The following is a 22,778-nucleotide window of genomic DNA, read 5'->3' on the forward strand; positions in this document are numbered from 1 at the left end:
ACTCAAATCAGTAGGTCAAACATTTTTATTGAATTAAAGATCATTTCAGTCACCACCAAGTGTTCAACCTGAAACAAGAAAGCGAAGTTTGTTAAATGTTCAAGAGGACTTAAGGAATGACATGCTGTGACCTACCACTTGAGGGCACTTATTGACCAGTTGAGTACTGTGGAGGACCTGGGAAGATCTTCTGCTGGTAAGGACCTTGATCATCTTCCTCAGACTCGTGTTCCTTCAGGTAGTGGACATCCTTGTAGTAGTCTTTGCCCCCCTCATGGCTCTGGCTGAATGTGCTGTATGTGCCAGGAGGATACAGACCATACAGGAGCCTGTAGTCAAAGCCAGGATAAAAGTTACCCCAGTAACCTGGCAAGACAACGCTTGGTATAACCATGTTTGTGGAGCTTTGCTGAGATTCTGTAAGGTCAGCTGGGTAGCCAAATTCCTCAGTCTGCTGTTGATAGTTTCCCAGTTCAGCTTCCTTCACAATATTGGAAGTCTCTCCTGACTGGAGGACAGGTCCAGCTGGTGGCAGAGGAGGCTGTGGGAGGAGCTCACTGGTACTTTGGGCCTGGGCATCGACTGATGCTTCCTCAAAGCTTTGTGGAGGTACAAGCCACTTTGCCTCTTTAGGGGAACGAGAAAATGCAATCAAATCTCAACCCAATTTACTCTGGTAGCTCTCCCCATCTGACCTTTAAAGTTTACCCCTCAGTTCTGTAGTTAATACATTTAGAAGCATTTTAAATAGAAAAAAACAGAAAGTCAGGTTTCACCCAGTTAAGTTTAGATTAATATTTTACAATACATAAGTTCTTACCAGGCATACCAGGTTGTGCCGCTTCAGACTGTTCAGCTTGAATAGAAGACTCAGAGCCAGAAGAGTAAAAATCCTCTGGAGCAGCCTCAGCTCCCTCACTTCTCTCGTGAGAGAGACTGGGCTCTTGGACAAAGAACTGCAGCGGCTGAGACATAATTCTTGCAGTACCGTGGTGCATAGATGCAGCATATTCCGAGGCCACTCTTGGGTTTGAAGCATAGTAAGACGAGTCATGTGCATCAGTGCTGCTCTGGTCAGTGGATTTTGAGCCTAATTTTCAATGATGTAGTCATTTTGAAAGTACAGAGGACAAAACATGTAAAATTTTGATAATTCATACCTTTTAAGGGAAGACCAAATGAACCCACAAAAAGCAAGGCAAAGAAGTAAACACTGAAAGCATTAGAAAACACATTATCACATAATTTAAAACTTTAACTTAGTTAATTGTATCCAGAAAAACCATCCTGTTAATTCATACCTTAAACAAACCTGAACTGCCATTGTGTTTGAAGCTAACTAATACCAAACTTTAGCAGTGAGAGATTATAAATGCTACCAGATCTGCTCCATCCAATCACACATTGACAACCCAATGACACACAGCTGCTCTTGAGTGACCTGAAGAAGAAAAAATACTGAAAGCTGTTTCAAACTGCTGCTTTATTCTTTTTTTTAAAATTTTGAGTGGGGTTTAATTATGTATTTACTTACTTAATTACATCCATTTCTTTCGAAGTTTGTACACAAATGTAAGAAAATTTTGGAGAATCACATTGGTTTTCTAAGTATTTATCGTCAATGAGCCAAAGTTGCTGTGATGAAGCCCAAACTGAGTATGGTAAAGAACATTTCTGGGATTAATAGGATAGGATTTAGGGCAATGTCACTTTAGTTGAATAAACTTTTTTTAAATCCGTCTAGTGCTGTATCAGCATGTTTTTCTTTGATTTGCATTAGTAGCACTTCACTTTGTCAAACCAACACATGCAATTTATTAAACAATATACATTTGATTTTTTTTATTCTGGAAAAAAAGTGTGACAAGGCAAGTGTTTTTAGGATAACTGGTGAAAACTAAGTCCGTGTACTTAGATTTTTGGGTTACATTAACTGGATAGAGTGTTTTCTTTTCTAGGGCAAAACAGAGGAGTAGTAGTTAGCACTCCCAATTCACAGGGAGAAGGTTCAAATCCTGACTGGGTCCGTTCAGTTTTCAGTTTTCATGTTCTTCCTGTGCTTGAACATATTTTCTCCAGCTTCCCCACACAATTTACAACAGGTTTAATTGGTTGGTTAGTGATTTTTTTTCTTAGGTGAGAGTGTGTGTCTGTGTGGCCCTGCAACGGACTGACAAACTCCACCACAGTTTACCCCACAACCACCTTGAAGTAGCTGGGATACCCTCCAATGACCCCCGTGGCACTGCACAGGATTCATCAGGAACATACGGATGTTTCTTTTCTAAATGCTTTGACAGAATGCTTTGGGTTTTTCTCTCGTGTACAAGCAATTTTTAATAATCAAATCTTCATAAACACCAAATCATGAAGATCTTCCGGGAAAAAAAACACATTTACTGCCTTAACTAAACCCATGAATATTTAAATATATGAACTTCCTTACCGCGAAAGGGGGTCTAAGGGCAGGGATGCCAGTATAGCATAGTCAGTTTGTTAGTTGATTTTAGTATTTTCCTATTGAACTCTTTGTATTCGTGATCCTTTTAAGTTCATGTTTTACTTCGAAGCCCATCGAGACGACTGTTGTTGTGATTTTGAGCTATACAAATAAAATTGAATTGAATTGAACTAATGCAAAATGTTTTGAACTGAATAAGAAATGACACATCCTGCTTATTTTTGATCAATGAGTACGATGCTATAAAAGCAGCTCACGCTTTCTATTAAGCTGAAATTTTTTTCGCCCTTTATTGGCATAAATTTCCAAAACATGTTAACCAGTAAACCATGACATCTACCATCTTTTTTCCCCCAGCTATATGTACAATTATGGAAGTGTATAGTATTCCATTTAAAAAAAGAAATTTAGCATGAGACAATTGAACAAAAAACACCTATTTTATTGAATTGCTTCCATACCATTGCAGCAACAGGTAATTCAAAGTTTTCCACACCTACTCTGTGATTAGTATCAAGTAGAACTGTTTGGAAGACATGCAGGATGGTAGATCTCAAGGACCAGGGTTGGACTGGTTGAAAACCAGATGGTCCAATGTTTTGACACAAGTGGGAGGTCATCTGAAGAAATTCAATTTACAAATTCATTTCAGCGCCAAACAGTTTTAACGTGACCACGCTTAAGTATAATTGCAAGTAGTCGAGGACAAGTAGCCTCAGAACTTTTAACTTTAGAGTGTGAATTCTACTGGATCATTCTACGCGGACTGAAGTTAACCTTGTAACCTTGAAGTTACAAGGGTCGTGGATTGGTTCATTGTAACATCCGTGCTCCTGTTCCTGACCGTTTACCTCGCCTTTGCTCCCGCTCCTACACCTGGCTGTGGATCCTGCCTCTGGCTCGTCTCTGCTCTGTACCTGACCGAGTACCTCGCCTTTGCTCCCGCTCCTACACCTGGCTGTGGTTCCTGTCTCAGGCTCGAATCGCGCCCCTGACTGTCCCCCCAACCACGGCTGGATGAAGCTCGTCTGCTGGACTTTATATATGTAGTTGTAGAGTTAGATAAGTTAATTCTTCTCTAAGAGTTCTGGTAAATCGCCTGTCCGTCCTGGGGGAGGATCCCTCCTTCATGTTGACATTCCTGAGGTTTCTTCGTTTTTTAAGGAGTTTTTCCTTACCGCGAAGGGGGGGGTCTAAGGGCAGGGATGTCCAGTTTAGTTTAGTCAGTTTGTTAGTTCATTTTAGTATTTTCCTGTTTAACTCTTTGTATTCATGATCCTTTTGAGTTCATGTTCACTTCAAAGCCCATCGAGACGACTGTTGTAATTTTGGGCTATACAAATAAAATTGTATTGAATTGAACATTATAGGTCCATTTATTTTACTTTGCTAAAACTACAGCATTGAAAACATCTGTAAGGACTGTAGGGGGTTGAAAAATGGGGGGAATAAATAAAATGAATAAGGATATTAAACGGCTAGGGGAATGGTGTGGGTGATAGCACACACGCCATCAAAGAGGACTCGGGTTTTTGGCCACAATGACAATTTATTTCCAGCAATAAAAATATGGATGGCCACTGATTTGCAGATAAAAACTATAAGAAATAACAGTTCTAAAAAGTCCTAGGAAGGATAAAACACCACAAAATGCTAAAAACAGGATAAAAACTAATAAAGAGAAATACTAAAAGTCCGGGGGACAGCTGACAAAAAAAAAAGCAACTTGGGGAGGCCACAGATCGGGGATCAAGGGGATGTCCTCCTCCCGCCAGACTTGGCCCGTGATGTCCACTTCCTCGACGATCAGGGAAGTCTTCCGGTCACACGCACCAGGACCTGAAGGCAAACATCTGCCAGCACCAGAAGTGACCACGGCCTGCCTTAGGCCATCCCGAGGAGTGTGGCTACGCTGTCCCAATACGTAGGGGAGGCAGAGTTCGTACATCTGTGCGTATTCCGCGTCACACTCCTCCCAGTGTCGTGTCACTTCTGGCTAGCCCTCCTGCGTGGAAACAAGCGGCAGCACCAAAGGCACTCCAACATGCAGGCTGTACCACCTTCTTGTACGAGTCAACCAGCCTGCAACATTAGTCTACTCACACCATAGAACTGGCGGTCCCAGTGGCCTAATTGCTCTCAGTGCGTGCGCCCTCCTCACGTCGGCTCATCTGACGAGTGGTCTGGCGGTCCAAATGCATCCCCCCGTCCATACAGGCCCAGTGGTTCCCGGAGTGTGCACCATGCTCCCAGGTCCAAGCGCCCTTGGGGCGTGCACCTTCCTGGCCGGGTAGGAACCTTTTCCCCAGAGTCTGAAACTTCCTTGAGCGAGCACCTCTGTTCTGCTCCTACATTGTCTTAATCAAGAGCAGGTTCATCCAATAAAGGGGCATGTCCACATGCAGCATTCAAAAGGGTTTTTGAGACACGAACATGCAAAAACCGGGCGGCCGTGGTGCAGCGGTAGGGCGGTCGACTCATGATCGTAAGATTGCAGGTTCGATTCCCGCCTTGCACACCCATGTGCCGGAGTGTCCTTGGGCAAGACACTGAACCCCACCTTGCCTCTGGTGGGAGGTTGGCGCCAGTGTTTGGCAGCGGAGCCGCCATCAGTGTGTGAATGTGTGTGTGAATGTGTGTGTGCATGGGTGAATGGGACTGTGACTGTAAAGCGCTTTGGACCTTCGTAAGAAGGTAGAAAGCGCTATACAAGTATACGCCATTTACCAAAAACCACCCAATCATGCAGTTAGTCTGTCCCACCTGCTCACTTAATTCATTTCTTTAAACCAATTCTGAGAGAACAGATCACTTGTGCACATTTGAAGTTCAGCATCTAAAACCTCATGTCAAATGCAAGTTATTATGTAATCTGTACCACCCCATGTTAAGTTTCTGATTTGATAACATTTACGAAGTTTAAGTTAATCTTGAGATTAAAAGTTGCTGACCTATTTAAAATACCTTTAGCATATTTAAAGTTTACCTCAAAGATTCTGTGCAACTCTTGGCAGTAACAGGTCAGAGGTCAGTTGTCTGCAATGCCATCACCTTTGACATTTTACGCTTATCCATGCAATGGACTTTAATTATATGGGGGGGGGGGGGGGGGGGGTTGATTGCAACAGCCTCAACTCCTTCCACAGATTCTGTTTACATCAAGAGACCCACAAGATCACTGAAGGAAATTTAGTGTTTGGACACCACGGAAGCCAATTCCTCATTTCTTGCTGTAGTGCAGCAAGAAATGAGCCCTTTCCCTTGTTTAACCCTTAAGCCATCTTAGATGACCCCACCCTTACTTTGACGCGTTATTCCTACCATGACATTGGTGGAAAGATTTCATGTAAGCCATGGACGCCAGTGAAGATCAAAAATCATTGAAGAAAAAAGGTTCAGAGCACTGTCTAGTGGGTCTAGATGACCCAACAATGAAGTGCCAAGGATAGCACAAGGGTTAAGAATGCACCGTCACTCCAGTTCATACATGTTCAAATACGACTGAACTTTATTCTTTGCCACAAGCTTTAGGAGGTGCAATCTAACGTCCAACCTAGAAGAAAAGAACCATATTAAACCCTTTACAAGTGCACTGTGAAATCATTAATACATACCCTTGAGGTCACTTGTTGACCAGTTGAGTACTGTGGAGGACCTGGGAAGATCTTCTGCTGGTATGGACCTTGATAATCGTCCTCCTCAGACTCGTGTTCCTTCAGGTAGTGGACATCCTTGTAGTAGTCTTTGCCCCTCTCGTGGCTCTGGCTGAATGTGCTGTATGTGCCAGGAGGATACAGACCATACAGGAGCCTGTAGTCAAAGCCAGGATAAAAGTTACCCCAGTAACCTGGCAAGACAACGCTTGGTACAGGCAGCCTTGTGAAGCCTGGCTCAGATGCTGAAGGTTGGGCCGGGTAGCCAAATTCCTCCGTCTGTTGTTGATAGTTTCCCAGTTCAGCTTCCTTCACAATATTGGAAGTCTCTCCTGACTGGAGGACAGGTCCAGCTGGTGGCAGAGGAGGTTGTGGGAGGAGCTCACTGGTACTTTGGGCCTGGGCATTTGCAGACGCTTCCTCAAAGCTTTGTGGAGCAACAAGCCAACTTGATTCTGTTGAGAAATTTTTTTTTTTTAAAAAGCAAAAAGGTACAAGTATTGCGGAGAAATCCTTGCACCCATAAAGTTAATTCAGCAAGTCAAGACAATGCGTTGCTTCTTGATACCTGGTAGTCCACCTTGGGGTGAACCAGCCTGAGGTGAACCACCAGCATTTTCTACTGGAACAGAATAATAAACAGAGCCAGAAGAAGACAGATCTTGAGGTGCAGTAGAACTCAGGCCACTGAATCCTGGGGTGGCCTGGACTACTCCCTGGGAGAGACTGGGCCCCATCACAAACTGCATTGGCTGAGACATCAGTCTTGAAGTGCTATATTGCACAGGTGCAGAGTATTCTGAAGCTGCCGTTTGATGAGGATAGTTGGGTGCAGCATTTGAGCCACTGCTGTGCTGTACTGGAGACTTTGAGCCTGGTACAGACAGATTTGTTGATGTAAAACATAATCCTAGCTTCTTTTTAAAGAGAAGTAACATACATTACCTTTAATGGAAGACTCAAAAGAATCGACAACTAGCAAGGCAAGGAGGACACCCCTAAAAATTACACATTCACGCAATTAATAAATAATTACAAATAGTTTAATTAAATTTACAAGTGGCTTGCCACTATACCTCAGGAAGGCCTGACACACCATCTTAATGAAGCTGAGCTGCAACAAAGCAAGAGATAGTGAAGAGATATAAATGTTTCCAGGGAACCTTCTTGTCCAATCACAGCTTAATTTGCATATAGCTTCCAGCTGCTGTGGATAGACTTTAAATTTAGTCTCCTTTGCCGTTTCACAAACAACTATTTTTTTAATCACTCTTTTTCGTGGTATTTCTTGAGGTTTCCCTCCTCAATCTGTTCAGTTTGTTTGATTTCTAAATTCCAATGGAGGTCTCTCTTTAGTTAAAGTGAGACTTCTGATGTTCACAAATATTCTATGCCTTGGTTTTATATGAATTAAAAAGCCACTTTTGGAGACTCCAGATCATCAGATCCAAAGAGTTTCCCACATCTGCTGATCTCTACTTTCTTCAGTAACAGAGATTCTTCTTTTTTAAACAATATTGAAACCTAAAGCAAAACAACAACAAAAAAAGACATTTTACCGCGGTAGATTTTTTCTATCTCACAGAAAAACCAAACCCCATCCAAAACATTTGGTTTAATTTTAATGCAAATATAACTTTCTGACAGCTTTTGTGGTCAGAGGAAAAATAAAATTCAACTGAACATCCTCTAAATAAATTTATTTGTATCATTTTCTAGCATTTGTGATGCTATTTGTGGGTTTTTGGTTAGGGGCATGTAATTGGGACCCGTTTTATCATTTGTACACAAATAAAGGCGTATTTGAAACTAAATAACATTTTCTTCATGTTAATCTTTGTGAGATGTTTAATGAAATGCTCAAAATTATAATCTCTTTGATGTTTCAGTAAAGTCATTTTGAAATTTGCAACAGAACAAAAACAAATATGTAAAGAGAAAGATTAATCTTCCCCAAATATATTCAAAGTTCCCTTAGGAATGTATTTCAGAGTACTACAAACATACTTGATCTATACTGAAACTGAGGCTGAAGTTTACTTTTTTATTCTATCTATACATTGAAAAATCTAATTCAGTCTGAAGCGTACTTGTTTGCTTTATGAAGCAATCATGTCTATGAAGACTCTCATTCATCCAGGTTGGTTCCATTGTAGTAGGTTTAGGGGATGTCATCTGGACTTGGTTTTGAAGTTGGAAGACGTTTCACCTCTTATCCAAGAGGCTTTGTCAATTCTGAAATAGCTGGTCTTCTTCCACTTTCGGCTTCTCCCATCAGGGGTCGCCACAGTGAAGAAGTCGCATGGTAAACTTGGCAATGTTTTATGCCGGATGCCCTTCCTGACGCAACCTTCTTAAACTGGGCTTGGAACCGGCACAGAGGTAGAGAAGGGAACAGGGAGCAGCCTGGAGTTGAACCCTGGTTTCACGGACGGAAGGCGCCGCAAACCAGCACGAGCTAGACCAGCTCCCCTTTCTGAAATAGCTGGTCTAAGAGCTGGTATATATTCGCTCATGGGGGAGGAGTCAGACCTGAAACTGGAGGTGTTGTCCACTTAGCCTACGTGGTTTCGGGTCGTTAATAGTCCTTTGTCCTCAGCTGGGGGTTGGGGAGTCAGTGACTCCATCTCCAAATGGTCGTCTCTTTCAGCGGTTAACGACTCAGGTGGAACTGGTTTAGTTTGTTTAGGTTTCAAAACACTGCAGTAGATGGATGGAAGAATAAACCTGAGACCACCATTCTTATTAAGAGAAGGTTTATCCTTCTTGACAAAGATGGCCTCTTTCACTCCTCGCTCAAACCATCCTTTCTCTCTGGCTACTATCGGACTTCACTGTCCTCGAAAGAGTGGTTAGTGGCCTTCAGGTGGAGATGAACTGCAGACTCAGGTCCACTTGGGTTGGCTCTGCGATGTTGGTAAAGCCGCTTGTGTAGCGGTTGTTTGGTTTCTCCTATATACTGTTCATTGCAGTTCAGTTTAAGAAGCAAATACATTTTGGCTGGTGGCATTTAATATTCTAAGTGCATCACCGCCACCTAGTGGGCTGCCGTGTTAGTCAGAATTTAAGATCCAAACATAAACAGCCAGAGATAGAATCAAATTCTCTTTACCTCAAAAACTCTATGACTACAATCCTCTGCACTTAGAATCTTCCCCAGTTTGTCCTTCAGATGATGTGTTTAGTTTTTTTGTTGACATATCATAGGTCTGAATGTTTCCCAAGCCACATTCACAAAGACCTGAAAAGTGTTTCCTCCTCAAGAACATGCTGTTAAGACCTGTATGTATGATGAATCATCTAGAAATATCTGTTTCTTCTCATGACATAAACGTTTTCTGGCTGTTCTGGAATTCCATGGCGCAGTGCAGTGGTAGGGCGGTCGACCTCTGATTGGAAGCTTGCAGGTTCAATTCTTGGCCGCCCATGTGTCAAAGTGTCCTTGGGCAAGACACTGAACCCTACCTTGCCTCTGGTGGAAGGTTGGTGCCAGTGTTCGGCAGTGGAGCTGCCACCAGTGTATGAATGTGTGTGTGAATGGGTGAATGGGTCTGTGACTGTAAACCGCTTTAGTCCTTTAAGGAAGGTAGAAAGCACTATGTAAGTATACACTATTTACCATTCAAAGATGGAAATCTTTCCTTTTCCTTCTCTTATTCACTTTGCCTTTCCCCTAATTCTCCCTTTCTTATTATTGACTTAATTTCAGTTATATTATATGGAATGGCAATGATTAAGAACTGTTTTAATGACTCTTTTGTATTGTAATCTGCCATTTCTGTGCCCTTCACAAATCTATGAGCTGACAGCCAAAGAAATCTGACTGCAGGTATGGGCTGAGACAACTTGAACAAAGTTTATGAATTCCAAACAAAATCTTAGACCTGCTGTGTGTTGTCGTTGTTTAAAAGAAACACTTAGTCATACGTTAGCTATTTCAGCTGTCCATTCCTTTCTGTCCATTGTAAAACCTTTAATAATGCAAACATCAGAGCTGGAAATGCCCATCTGATGTATTCACCTGGACACATTTGGTTCAAATCCCGGCTGGGACTTTTCTCTGTGGAGTTTCCATGCTCTCCCTATGTATGCATGCATGGGTTTTCTCCGGTAAGCTTCGGCTTCCACACTCTATAAACAGGCTTTGTAGGTTAATAGGTGTCTTTAAATTGTTCCTAGGTGTGATTGTGTGGTTGTGCAATAGACTGGCAATCTGTCCAGGGTGTGTTTTATCCACAGAAAGACTAAAACCTCTTTCAGACAATCGGTTTTCATCAGCTCCATTTGTTTAAGTTAAATAGAATTGATCCACTTGCTTTTGACCAGTTTTTGTGTCAATCACCAGCAGCTGTGAATCCTGGGCTTGTTAAACTGTGATTGGATGGGGCTGGCCTCTGCAACTTTTATAATTCCTCACGGTTACTTGGTTTCTTTTACAACTTGTTTTGACTGTGATGAATTCACAGGTTTCTTTGGGGTATGTGGGTCATATCATGATTCATTGAGTTTTTATTTTTACTTGAGGAATTTGATCTGATTTGATCTGGTTAATTTTCAGGCTTCTCCTGTTTCCCTTGCTGTTTGTGGATTAATGTGGTCTTCCTGCCAAAGGTACTGTAGGGTTTTGTAGCTTCACAAAGCTGAAGTTGAAAACTCCGTGTCTTTATTTTTTTCTCTCCATCTGTGTAGGCTCTCAAGCCACCAGTTATGGTGGCAGCAGCAGCACACATGGAACAAACTACGTTCCTTATAGGAGAGCATCTCCTGTGCAGTACAGTACTCCAGATATGATTTCTCAGCCAATGCACTTCTATATGCAAGAACCCACCCTCTCTCAAGAGGTGGTTCAAACCGCTCCAGCCCCTGTTGGGATGAGTCTTGTTACCCCTGGAGAGCTCTACTCTGGCAGCTCTAGCTCTTCTCCTGTTCAGGAAGGCTATTTGCTTGGTTCTACACAACCTGGAGCAGCTCAGCCAGCCTTGCCAGGTAAGTGGCCTTGTGATGGAGTGTCTGCCCGGTGATTGGAAGGTCGTGAGTGCAAATCCAGACAGAGTCACATCAAAGACTCTAAAAATGGGACCCTATGTCTCCCTGCTTGACACTCGGCAGTAAGGGGTTTGATTGGGGGGTTTAAACCACCAAGTGGTTCCTTGGTGTGGCTGTGTCTGCAGCTCACTGCTCCCCCAGGGGATGGGTCAAATGTGGAGAGCAAATTTTACACACCTATGTATGTGACAGAGAATGGCACTTTAAGTCCAAGGTAGCATTTGATAAATTTCCTCCTTTAAGAACACTAAAACTTCTTTTTGAAATAATTCAGTTGGAAGATTTGTTTAATTTTAACCAAAAGTACCTAGTCTTTTGTGCAGATTCTAAGTTTATTTTCCTCAACAGAATCAAGTTGGCTTGTTGCTCCACAAAGCGTCTGCAAATGCCCGGGCCCAAAGTACCAGTGAGCTCCTCCCACAGCCTCCTCTGCCACCAGCTGGACCTGTCCTCCAGTCAGGAGAGACTTCCAATATTGTGAAGGAAGCTGAACTGGGAAACTATCAACAACAGACGGAGGAATTTGGCTACCCGGCCCAACCTTCAGCATCTGAGCCAGGCTTCACAAGGCTGCCTGTACCAAGCGTTGTCCTGCCAGGTTACTGGGGTAACTTTTATCCTGTCTTTGACTACAGGCTCCTGTATGGTCTGTATCCTCCTGGCACATGCAGCACATTCAGCCAGAGCCATGAGGGGGGCAAAGACTACTACAAGGATGTCCACTACCTGAAGGAACACGAGTCTGAGGAGGACGATTATCAAGGTCCTTACCAGCAGAAGATCTTCCCAGGTCCTCCACAGTACTCAACTGGTCAACAAGTGACCTCAAGGGTTTGATTAACTGCAAGGTGATTCAGATCTTGCATGCCTGCACGATCTAAATTTTCCTCTTCAGCTTGGACAATAAAGGAAGTTGAGACAATTCCTTTTCTGTGAAATAAAACTGGTTTTGTTTAATGAAGTTGAACTGTAGTCAAGCAACCATGTGTTTGTATACACCCATGGTCTTGACAGCAGATGCAGCTGTCAGGCTAGTAGCACAGGGCCTGTGTCATGATCTCTATTTTTGGATCGTGTGTTCTTCAAAAGGTCAGATAAAGAAGCAAAGGAATCCTCACAAAGCAGGGAGGTGGGGGTGTTGGGGGACATGAGTTGAAAGGCGGGTATCCACGAGCCAAGGCATACATCCTACACACTGGTACCGGCTGGAGGGACGTGAGGGTGAGGAGTAAAATCCTGATAGTGAGACGTCAACTTTCAGGACTTCCTGTCTTTAAAAAATCTTTCAACGAAATAATCTAGTGGTGGCAACTGAGCAGTTTAATCTTCCTCTGGTCGACAAGATGAATGGAGAAATGCCTGTCAAGGAGGAAGAGGATGGCACAAACAACATCCAGGTTTGTAGTTTTGCTCTGTTAACACGACTTTCAGATATGTTCTACTCAGAGCTGCTGACTCTAAAATCCAAACCACGAAGAGGCAACTGCATTATTTGGGGCCACAGCAGGTGGTGAGTTTGGACACCAGGATGGAAGAAGCCGTTTGAGCTGCCTTTGCTGCACCTGTTCTTAATACTACCTGAATGACAGCTTTCACAAAGTGATGCACACGTCCCTCCATGGAGACTGTTGCTGTTTCAGACTTTGACCTGCATGCAAAAAGAAGCAAAAATGTTTCAGTTGAAGATGAAAAATGAATTTTGTAAGCTTTAAATTAGAACCTCTCATATTAAAATCTTGAATTTATTCTGCTGACACCATTTATTTAGATTTTTATTGTTCATATTTGTATGTCTTCGGTTTCTGCTCATGGTTCTGACTTAAAATATGAATATTAACAAAGCCACAGAAAGGTATTGACTCTGACATTGCACAACACAGTAAACATTTACAGTGCACTTTGTTTAAACAGGCAAAGAATTAATCTAATTAAATCCAATAATTTTTGCCCTGATGCGATTTAATTTTGTGGGGTTGTCTTAAATCTGCAATAGAACACAGTTCCACATTATTGATTTATTTTATTTTGGTGTCAATTCAAGTTGGCAGAAACAAGAGAATATGAAACTTAAGATAAATTACTTTACCAAAAACAAAAATAGTTTCTAATCTGCTTGACAAACCACGTTTTCCCAATTCTAAAATGTTTCTTTTATCTAGATTAATGGAAATTCACATTAAATATGTGAACTTTGTCCACAAAAAACATGATTAGGATGCTAAAAAGACATGAAGCAAAAATAATATAAAGATAAGAAATGCAAATTTGTTTTTTCTGTTGTCCAGGCAGATGAGTCCAGTGTGACAGAAGTTAAAGGCCTGGGAGAGACAGCAGAAGGTCAGGAGGTGACAGCTGTTGTGGAGAGAACTGAGGAAGATAAAGTGGAGGAGGAGGCTGTTGTACAAAAGATTAATGGGGAAGAACCAAATAACTCAGAGACGGTCCCACAGCAGACTGAAGGAGACACTGAACAAGACCACGATAAGGCACTGACAATTGTTGATGGGGCAGAACCCAAAATGGAACAAGCAGATAAAGATGTGAGAAAAGAGAAGGGGCAGGGAGATGTGAAAGAAAGGCAGGTAGAGGAGGTCCAGGACCAGGTCAACAGGAAAGGAGAGGATGAAGGGGGTAAGTGTGAGATTAAAGCAAAAAACGAAGAGGCAAAAGACAAAAAAGAGGACGTGAAAGATGTTAAAAAAGCAGATAAGTCAGACAAAGGGAAGGGGAGGGAAGAAGAAAAACAAGGAAAACCAAAAAGAAAGACAGTTCCTAGCTCTCGACCCAGGTCCTCTGCACGCTCCATCAGAGCATCTGCAAAAAATGACATTATAGCCAAGTTCCAACAAGGCGCACCAGAGTGAGTTCCTGTACTATAACCAGTACTTTAGAAGTATAAGTCAAACAAAAATCCTTTAACAAACTTGTTCCATGTGAAACTTGCAGGACACCGATACCTCGCAACTTCAGGATTCAGAAGTCCTCCGGTGCTGCAGCAACAGGAGCCTCTATAAAACAGAAGATACTTCAGTGGTGTCGCAGCAAAACACGCAACTACAAGGCAAGTGCAGCCCTGTGTGTTTACATTATTTTCCTGGTTTGAAAATTCCACAGGTATGTTTGCGAGGATCTCGTTAATGCAAAAAGTGTGATGCACAGTTATTTAGCTGACTCCTGTCTTTTTCTTTTTGTAGGATGTCAACATAGAAAACTTCTCATCGTCCTGGTGTGATGGGCTGGCGTTCTGTGCTCTGATCCACCGTTTCTTTCCAGACGCTTTTGACTACAACTCCCTAACTCCACAGGAAAGGGAGAAAAACTTCACTTTGGCTTTTCAGACAGCAGAGTGTGTAGTTCTTAAACCTTAGATCAACTTTCAAAGCTTTATTGCTAATTGCTTTGTTATAATAACATTTTACACATCCGTCACACGATAGGAGATTTAACTAATTCAGATTCAAATGTGGTTCACTAATCAAAAAAAAAAAAAAAGAGTTAAGTGATAAAAGTGGGAAAACACTTGAGATACAAAATGTTCAAAAGACAGCATTTAGATTTTGTAACATCAAGGCAGTGCAGAAGTCTGATAAATAGGGTTTTTTATAGTGACTTTTATCACAACAGCATTTTAAATGAGGCTGCAATGTATTGTTACCACATTTACCGTTTAACGCCTACTGTTCACAACCTCCTCTCCATGTTTTGTAGGTCTCTGGCTGACTGCTGCCCTCTTCTGGAAGTAGCTGACATGATCATGATGGGCAAAAGCCCAGACCCCATGTGTGTCTTCACATACGTCCAGTCCCTCTGTCACAGCCTCTCCAAAATAGAGCAAGAAAGGAGGAGCAAAGAGAAAGAAAAAGTTGGAGATGTGGACGAGGAGGCAGCCAACGAAGAAGATGGAGCTGCAGACACATCGGCCGATAAAAGTGAGCCTGTTGACGGTCACAAAGAAACACAAGGAGAACCCGTACAGGCTGAGGAAGGTGGAGAAGAGAAGGGTGCATGCAAACAGCTGTGAGGGGAAAGAAAATGGAAAAGTTGGGGAAGAGTCCCTGACTGAAACTGACGGAAAACAAAACGACTGAAAAGACAAAAAGAAAGGCAAACACTTGGAGTGTCAGCTCAAAAACATGGAGATGTTCCTTTGTGTTGTAATTCTTTTCACTGCTGTGCTGTGCATTGCTACGTTACACAAAAAAAAATGTTCATAACCTAGATTGATGGGTGCTCATGAAAAATAATAACATGCTTCATTAAAATGTCTAACAAAAATTAATGTTTAAATATTGTCATGCAGTAGACTGTCTTAAAAAGCTGTATAATTTGTTCAATCTCCTAAATCTCATTGTATTACATAGGTACAAAAAAGACAAATAAAAGTTCCATCAAATGAAAAACACGTCATTTGTAACAAAACAAAATGTATTCTATTGCTTTATTGTATAGGAAAAGGTAATTTTTAGGGTGGTATAATTAAACAAAATTATCTGGAATTGGTTGTTATTGAGGAAGAATAAACCATTTTGAACATTTTTAGTTGGCAAAACATTAAAAGAGCTTGTGCAATTTTGAATATCGTTTATCTGGGTAGTTTTATTTTGTTCAATATATTTTAGCCAAAATATATTTTTTTAATTTTTGTTACTGACAAATATATTTAATGTCTTGGTTTTTGTTTTTTGGAGGGGGGGCGGTATTTACTTTTCTACAAAACTCTAATAGGAAACAATGCTCTTATTAAATAGTAAAAAAAATATAAAGAAGACTCGTGCGGCTCCGGAGCCCCTCCATTGTGGCTCTGTGGCTTTGGAAAAAGGCTAACAATTTGAATAAAGAATGGGATTGTGGTTCACTTGTGTTAGTTAATTTTTGTCATTTATGTTTTGATTTTTTAAATTTCAGATCACTGAGCAAAATGATGGTAAATGGTTTGATTTGCTATCAGAGTAAATTATAATTAGAATCATCCTAAAACACATTCTGATTTTCTGTTGCACAACAGTGTCTTTAGTGCAGGGGTCTGCAACCCCCAAAACACTGGCAGATTTTTGAGCACTGTGTACAATAGAAAATCGATTGGCGATTAGTAAACACAACCAGATTTTATACGTAATCCGCATCGGATTATGAAGTGAATTATGTGATTTTGAAAAAAAAATTTTTAAGTACTTAAAGTGCACTTAATGGTTTGAACAATACGGTAAAAGTTGCTTAATTAACTCTGATTAAATATTGTTTAGTAAGATTAATGAATTTCTGGCTCACCCCAAATAAAATAAACTGTTTTCTTTCTTTTCTTTTAATCACTCCTGACATCATACTACTAATTTCTGCATTGAGATGATCCTATGTGGCACAGGGTGTCTTTTATTTTGACAAGAAGTCATGTCAACTTCTGTCAAAAGATATAAAACTATTACTTTTTTTAAAAAGGCTACCTTTTCTATATGTTTTATTCATGCCAAAAACAACAGTTTATTTATATTTACCATAATAGTAACAATATTATAAACACAAGGCAGTGTCTTATTTTTTCATTGGGTGAAATAAGACTTTGTAGCTCTTGTTGGGTTGTGGTCAGTAAGAAATCCACCTGAAAGGCTCTAAAACTGTCAGGACTCTTAAACCGATGCTGAATGTTTATAATAGATAGCAAAAGAAGAAGAGGGATGAAGGCTCACATGAGTCATAATGACACCGTTATTATTCAGTCATTTTAAATATTGATTGTAATACTTTCGTATTATTTTAATATTGAAAACCACTATTTTATGCAATAGAAACATGCAGACTCCTGGTCTATGATCCTGCTTGAGTCCTTTCTGCCTGGAACGAACCAGAACAAACCCAAACATAACAGCCGAACCCAGTTGCTGCTGTTGCTGCTTTCGGAGTTTTACGGTAACTGTCGGGAAGGCCGTGACCCTCCTCGCAAGCTAACCCGGACCGAGTGTCGTTGTTTTGTTCCACACAGTAATACTAAAAACCCGAGCGGAGCGGAGCATGTCCTCCTCCGGCAGTCTGAACATGGAGTCTCAGCTTCTGTCCATCATGAACGTTCTGACCCGGGCGGCGGTGGCGGAGATCCTCCAGCTCTTCTCGGACAGCACCGACTCCCTCCGCCGCCACCTCACCCAGAGCCTGAAGGAAAACGAGACCCTGAGGCTGAGGACGAAGGTGATGAGGAGCGAGCTCTTCTCCCTCAGGCTGCAGACCCGGACGAACCGACCGGCCAGCCGCTGCTTCCCGACCAGAACCGCCACCCCCAAACCGCGACACAGAGGTACCGACGCATGGGTGGAGGAACACCACCCATGCACATGGTTGCTCATCGCCATTGAATGTCATGTGATTTATATTATTTCCCATGATTCATGTTGTGGTTTTTGTATTATTTTGAAATTATACCTTTAAATTGTGTGTGTGTGTGTGTGTGGGGGGGGGGGGGGGGGGTCACAAAAATGTCAGAAGGTTAGAAACTGGAGAGACTTTTGCTGCATGAATCACTGGTTTCTTTAATGTAATATAATAAGGAAACCTGGTGTCAGTTATCCAGGGAAGTGGGAAGGGTTATATACACCTGGTTTCTTTCATGGTTAATCCTCCCAGGAATATCAGCTTTCTCCAAAAGTTAGTTTGCATAACTAAAAGTTGCAGATATTAAACTTTTTTCTTTCAATGGAGAGGACTTGTGGCTGGAATAATTGTCCCTCAAAAACCAGGTCACTGAAGCGTATGGAAACTTGAAAGTCACATTTCAAACATCTTTTGAGTTTCTGCAGAGCGCCCATTAGAAATTCTCCTCTAAATTGTGGGCAGAACTGTTGGTGTGGAGCAAGACCGCCTAAACTTCCTGTCATCCACCTTTTTACACTCTCTCCTGCTAGCTTACAGCCCCTCACACTGCCTAACTAACAATACCAATACAACAAAAATATCAAGCAATATCAGAGCTATCCAGCTGTTCAGTTTTGAGCCAGATGCCAGCTCTTACGAGAAAAACAAAGACGTACATGGATGTGTTTGTCTACAAATGGATGCATCAGAATGGAACGGAGCAGGGAAGCTTGTGGTATTGTAGTAACTACAACACAACAACAAGCTTTTTCCAACATCCGCTCCTGATTCAACACAATTGAATTAAGAAATACTCTGCAGTGCAATTTTGCGCTTAATTTTCTTTATATATGTCCTCCATCATGAGAAAAAGGCTACAAGAACACTAGAAATTTAGATTTATGGAGAGTTTTGTAAACCATGTATTTGTGCCATGTTAATACAAAATTATGTGTACCCAAATACAGTTCTGCTGTAACAGAGGTGTCACTACAGTTTAGTTTTGTGATTTAAAGGACAGTAATGTTCTGGTGTTGCCTGCTCTTTTTCTTTCAGTTCATGTAAAGCCACCAGTAACGGAGAAGCCATCAGTAGAGGTGGCTTCAATCGCTCTTCAAAGAGAAAACACCGACAACAAACAGGTGAACTGCATTTGTATGCGACCATGGTTGTGTCTGGAAATAGGTCTGCTCATGAACCTCTGCTCCCTTTGCTTCTCAGTGTGCAGAGGTGGAAAGTGCAGATGTTATCCTCATCAAGGATGAAGATGATGTTGGAGGGTGTATGCCAGTCGAAGGTGAGTTCAGCTTTTGTCCACTCGTCACCAAGCTTAGAGTAAAGCGCTGTGAAAACAGCCGCACACTAAACAAAACCTCTGCGGTGATGTGGTCAATTTTCAACTTCTACTTGAATTTCACTTTAGCCTTTGTGGTAAATATGATTTACTTTCTGAATATATTAAAGCCTAGTCTGAATATGTATGTGTTGTTTGTTAACTTTCAGATCAGGACAGCTGTGAAGATGAAAGGTTACCTCAATTTGTTGCCCCAGGACCTCAGATGATAGATTCTGTTGGACCCTCTTGTGCGTCTGGCAAAACCCACAACCTGAGAATTGTGAGCATTCAGGGAGGAGTTGAAGACCACCTGCTGGAGAAGAGCGACACTCTCTTTTCTGAATCTGAGCTCCATGTTTTTAGATCCCTGTCTGACCACAACATCGTCCCTGACAGTCTGCAACCTTTCCCCAGCAGCACAAGTGAACACTTGCCAGTAAGGCTGAGACAGGATAGCATTGATGAAGGGGCAAGAGCCAGCAAACCTGAAAGAAATAGTTCCACTCAAGTAGCTTCCACAATGAATCCTGCTTTAAATTCACCCATGGTAGACCTTAACGGTCAAGTGGAGCCCCCTGGTCACATCAGCCAGTTCCCCCAGCAGCAGGTCGTCTTCCCTCATGCTGTCAACAAATCCCTGGACTGCAGCTTCTGTGGGAAGTGCTTTGTCAGCCGCGAGGAACTCATTGCGCATCGCGCGAGCCACACCGGGGAGTCGCCCATTCAGTGTTCCACGTGTGGCAAATCCTTCGTCAACAAGACCACGCTGAGCATCCACATGCGCATTCACACTGGGGAGAAGCCCTACGCCTGTGCGCAGTGTGGAAAACGCTTCACGCAGAACGGCAGCCTGAAGATCCACCTACGGACCCATTCGGGAGAAAAGCCGTACAGTTGTAATCAGTGCCTCGCCAGCTTCAACAACCCCAGCAACTTGCGCCGGCACATGATCACACACAATTTTAACATGGGGCTTTGACAGTCAACACGCCTAATCAGTGAACCCTTTTCAGCAGGATAGTTCTGTTTTATGCTGAGGAACGTTTGTTCAGAGGTCCCCATTTTATTGCATACCCTTACAAAAGCTTGATGAAACAGTCATGGATCAGGTGTGAGAATAAAAATGCCTCCTGCATTTATCTTTAATAAAGAAGAGCAGCTGTTATAAAAATCTTAATTTTCAACAATATCTACTCTGTTGAACATTTCTGGTGTACAGGAAAAGGCTTTTAGGATTAGAAACAGACTATTTGGAAAAGACCTTGCTATCAGTACAAAAAAACTGACAGCCAAAAGACTTAAACTCTTGTGTTTTTTTAAATATAAAGCTTTTTTTTATTCTTGCGTTTGTATAATTAAGGCTTAACGTTTATTTATTTATCCAAAACAATGATCAAGGTAGAAGCGTTAGGTTACAGGGGGCTGAGGTGAAGAAGGTGCAGGAGTTTAAGTACTTGGGGTCAACAGTTCAGTGTGATGGGGAGTGTGGAAAAGAGGTGAAGAGGCGAGTGCAGGCAGGTTGGAGCGGTTGGAGGAAAGTATCAGGAGTGTTGTGTGACAGAAGAGTGCCAGCAAGACTCAAAGGAAAGGTGTACAAGACAGTGGTGAGACCAGCTCTGCTCTATGGGTTAGAGACGGTAGCAGTGAGACAGAGACAAGAGGCTGAGATGGAGGTAGCAGAGATGAAGATGTTGAGGTTCTCCTTAGGAGTGACCAGGTTAGACAGGATAAGGAACGAGTACATCAGAGGGACGGCTCATGTTGCCTGTGTTAGGGACAAAGTCAGAGAAGCCAGACTGAGATGGTTTGGACATGTTCAGAGGAGGGATAGTGGATATATTGGTAGAAGGATGTTGGAGATGGAGCTGCCTGGCAGGAGGGCAAGAGGACGGCCAAAGAGGAGATACATGGATGTCTTAACAGAGGACATGAAGTTGGCTAATGTTAGGGTAGAAGATGTTCATGATAGAGTGAGGTGGAAAAGGATGATTCGCTGTGGCGACCCCTGATGGGAAAAGCCGAAAGAGAAAGAAGAAGAAGAATGACTGCAGATAAAATCTATGCATTTTATAATTAAAAATGATTACCAAAACAAACAAAAAAAGATTTGCATAAATCAGCCTCAGTTAACCTGTTCTCATGTTTGAATTTTCTTTGTGTTTTATAAATAATTGAATTCTTCATTCCTCCTTTGGCTTTTCGCATCAGGGATCGCCAAAGCGAAACAGCCTCTCTTTTGAGGAAGAGTTGCATAGTTATCTTGGCAATGTTTTATGCCGGATGCCCTTCGTGACGCTACCCTCTTAATTTCATCTGGGCTTGGGACTGGCACAGAAGCACAGAAGGGAATAGGGAGCAGCCTGGATTTGAACCCTGGTTTCATGGACGGAAGGTTAACTGATACTTCAGCTAACTGGCTCCTATAATTGAATTCTTCATTCCAATAACCATAATCTATCTGTTAACCTTTAAAGGGAATAAAGTCAATTTTGTGGGATTTAAGATGTTTTAACTGTCTTACCTGCCATGAATTGTTATTATTTTTCCTTTTTTTTGGGTAGCCATGCAAAGGCTGACATAAATAGGCATTTTGTCAGAGACAAGTTCTTGTTTTCTGTCAGAAATACAATGGCAAAAAATAAACACACTGATATTTGTGGAAAATACTTCTAAGAACAAGCATCTTTTTGTTCTTGTTTTTTTTCTTTTCTTCCCCTTAATGTTCTCATTTTATTCTTTAAACTTTATCTTCTATATTTGTTACAGTTCAAAGACTAAGGTAATAATAATATCAATAAATTTTATTTAAAAGCGCCTTTCAAAACACCCAAGGTTACCGTACAAAGTTAGAGGTAAAACAATAAAATCACAACATGTTTAAAACAATAGATAAATTGGATTCATCAGCTGACAGAAGATGAGAAATTGTGTAGTACAGCTGCAGACTTTTAGAGCCCATTTACAACACAAAGTATTGTGCCGATTCTGCAGTTTTGTCCTTCATGAAATGAATGATTTTGAGCCATTTAACCTTTGCTGGCTTTCATTTTTTTTCTAAAACAAAGCTCAGCTCCTGGAAATCTGTTTTTTAAAAAACAAAATAATAAATTCATTGAGTTAGCATAATTCAAATGAAAGCTAAAGTAAAACATTAATTAGGAAGAAAAATCAAAAGCTTGCAGACAAAAAGTTTTTAATTGTACTACTTTTCTTTAATCAGATTCTTTTATAATTGGACTTCTCCACTTACATAAGGTACAAAATGAAAATAATAGACAAGAAAAACAACTTTTTTTGTTTGTTTTATGATTTTATTTAGCAAATCCCTAGTGAAAGACTTAAGTCTGTTCTGTTTTAAAACATTAGAGCTATAATTTCAATTACTTAGAATCATTGTTAAGAATCCCACAACCAGCATAGCTTCTTTGCTATTATGGATATCAATTAAGTCTTTAAAAGGTCTTTGTCAGATTTGACAAACTAGACTTTAAAACTATAAGCTTAATTGTGATTTAAAGATTAAAAGAAAATCGTGAATTGGTTCTAAATACGTATTTTTGGGGTTGAACTTTCTTTAAAACTTAACTGACACGCCTGTGTTCGTTGAAAGTGAAGCTTGCAACACCACATTTGTAAACTGCTGCCGCACATTCTTGATGAAAAATCTGTGACGCAAAAATACTGTAAGTTGTTGCTCATCTTTTTGAGTTTTGGTAAAGTAAATCAGCTGGGGATGGGTTTATTAACACTTCTACTGAATGACAACTGCTTGAAAAACACAGATTCCTGATTCAAACATTAGGCTACAAAACTTAGCTGCAAATCTTTAAACTTTAGATAAAAGTAAAGCTTCCCGTATAAGATAGATTCATATTTTCTGAATGACTAAGTTTTTAAAAATTAAAAACCTAATTTATTTGTTTAAATACTATGAGGTTCCGTT

General features: G+C 41.2%; 4 protein-coding genes and 1 long non-coding RNA gene across 6 annotated transcripts; 3 read left to right on the forward strand and 2 right to left on the reverse strand.

The window, feature by feature from the left end:
- Positions 1-7: 7 nt before the first annotated feature.
- Positions 8-1,435, reverse strand: LOC101158864 (uncharacterized). The gene is made up of 5 exons (XM_004073242.5): positions 1,302-1,435; positions 1,161-1,213; positions 821-1,090; positions 136-627; positions 8-68 (listed from the first exon to the last, which is right to left on the reverse strand). Exons 1-4 carry the CDS (start codon positions 1,322-1,324, stop codon positions 149-151), a joined length of 825 nt encoding a protein of 274 aa, XP_004073290.1. The 5' UTR covers positions 1,325-1,435; the 3' UTR covers positions 8-68; positions 136-148.
- Positions 1,436-5,945: 4,510 nt separating this feature from the next.
- Positions 5,946-7,339, reverse strand: LOC101159113 (uncharacterized). Its single transcript, XM_004073243.5, has 5 exons — positions 7,191-7,339; positions 7,060-7,112; positions 6,683-6,988; positions 6,076-6,569; positions 5,946-6,014 (listed from the first exon to the last, which is right to left on the reverse strand). The coding sequence occupies exons 1-5, from the start codon at positions 7,211-7,213 to the stop codon at positions 6,003-6,005; spliced, it is 888 nt and encodes a 295-aa protein (XP_004073291.1). The 5' UTR covers positions 7,214-7,339; the 3' UTR covers positions 5,946-6,002.
- A 3,110-nt stretch (positions 7,340-10,449) lies between these two features.
- LOC144994871 (uncharacterized) lies at positions 10,450-12,121 on the forward strand. Its single transcript, XR_013658542.1, has 4 exons — positions 10,450-10,591; positions 10,673-10,725; positions 10,804-11,100; positions 11,509-12,121. It is a non-coding gene; the product is annotated as an uncharacterized LOC144994871 (long non-coding RNA).
- Positions 12,122-12,262: 141 nt separating this feature from the next.
- Positions 12,263-15,560, forward strand: smtnl1 (smoothelin-like 1). Its single transcript, XM_078954128.1, has 6 exons — positions 12,263-12,381; positions 12,504-12,557; positions 13,446-14,020; positions 14,107-14,221; positions 14,355-14,506; positions 14,869-15,560. Exons 2-6 carry the CDS (start codon positions 12,504-12,506, stop codon positions 15,179-15,181), a joined length of 1,209 nt encoding a protein of 402 aa, XP_078810254.1. The 5' UTR covers positions 12,263-12,381; the 3' UTR covers positions 15,182-15,560.
- Positions 15,561-17,033: 1,473 nt separating this feature from the next.
- LOC101166882 (uncharacterized) lies at positions 17,034-21,514 on the forward strand. Of its 2 annotated transcripts, XM_078954125.1 has the most exons (5): positions 17,034-17,446; positions 18,556-18,641; positions 18,721-18,796; positions 19,003-19,115; positions 19,199-19,438. In XM_078954125.1, the coding sequence occupies exons 1-5, from the start codon at positions 17,167-17,169 to the stop codon at positions 19,208-19,210; spliced, it is 567 nt and encodes a 188-aa protein (XP_078810251.1). In that variant the 5' UTR covers positions 17,034-17,166; the 3' UTR covers positions 19,211-19,438. The 2 variants fall into 2 exon arrangements, with proteins under 2 accessions (XP_078810251.1, XP_004073321.1); XM_004073273.4 differs by having other exon boundaries at positions 19,003-21,514.
- Positions 21,515-22,778: the final 1,264 nt, after the last annotated feature.

This window comes from Oryzias latipes, chromosome 10 (assembly GCF_053564925.1).
Source record: "Oryzias latipes strain Hd-rR chromosome 10, Olatipes_Hd-rR_3.1".
In the NCBI taxonomy this organism is placed as follows: domain Eukaryota; kingdom Metazoa; phylum Chordata; class Actinopteri; order Beloniformes; family Adrianichthyidae; genus Oryzias; species Oryzias latipes.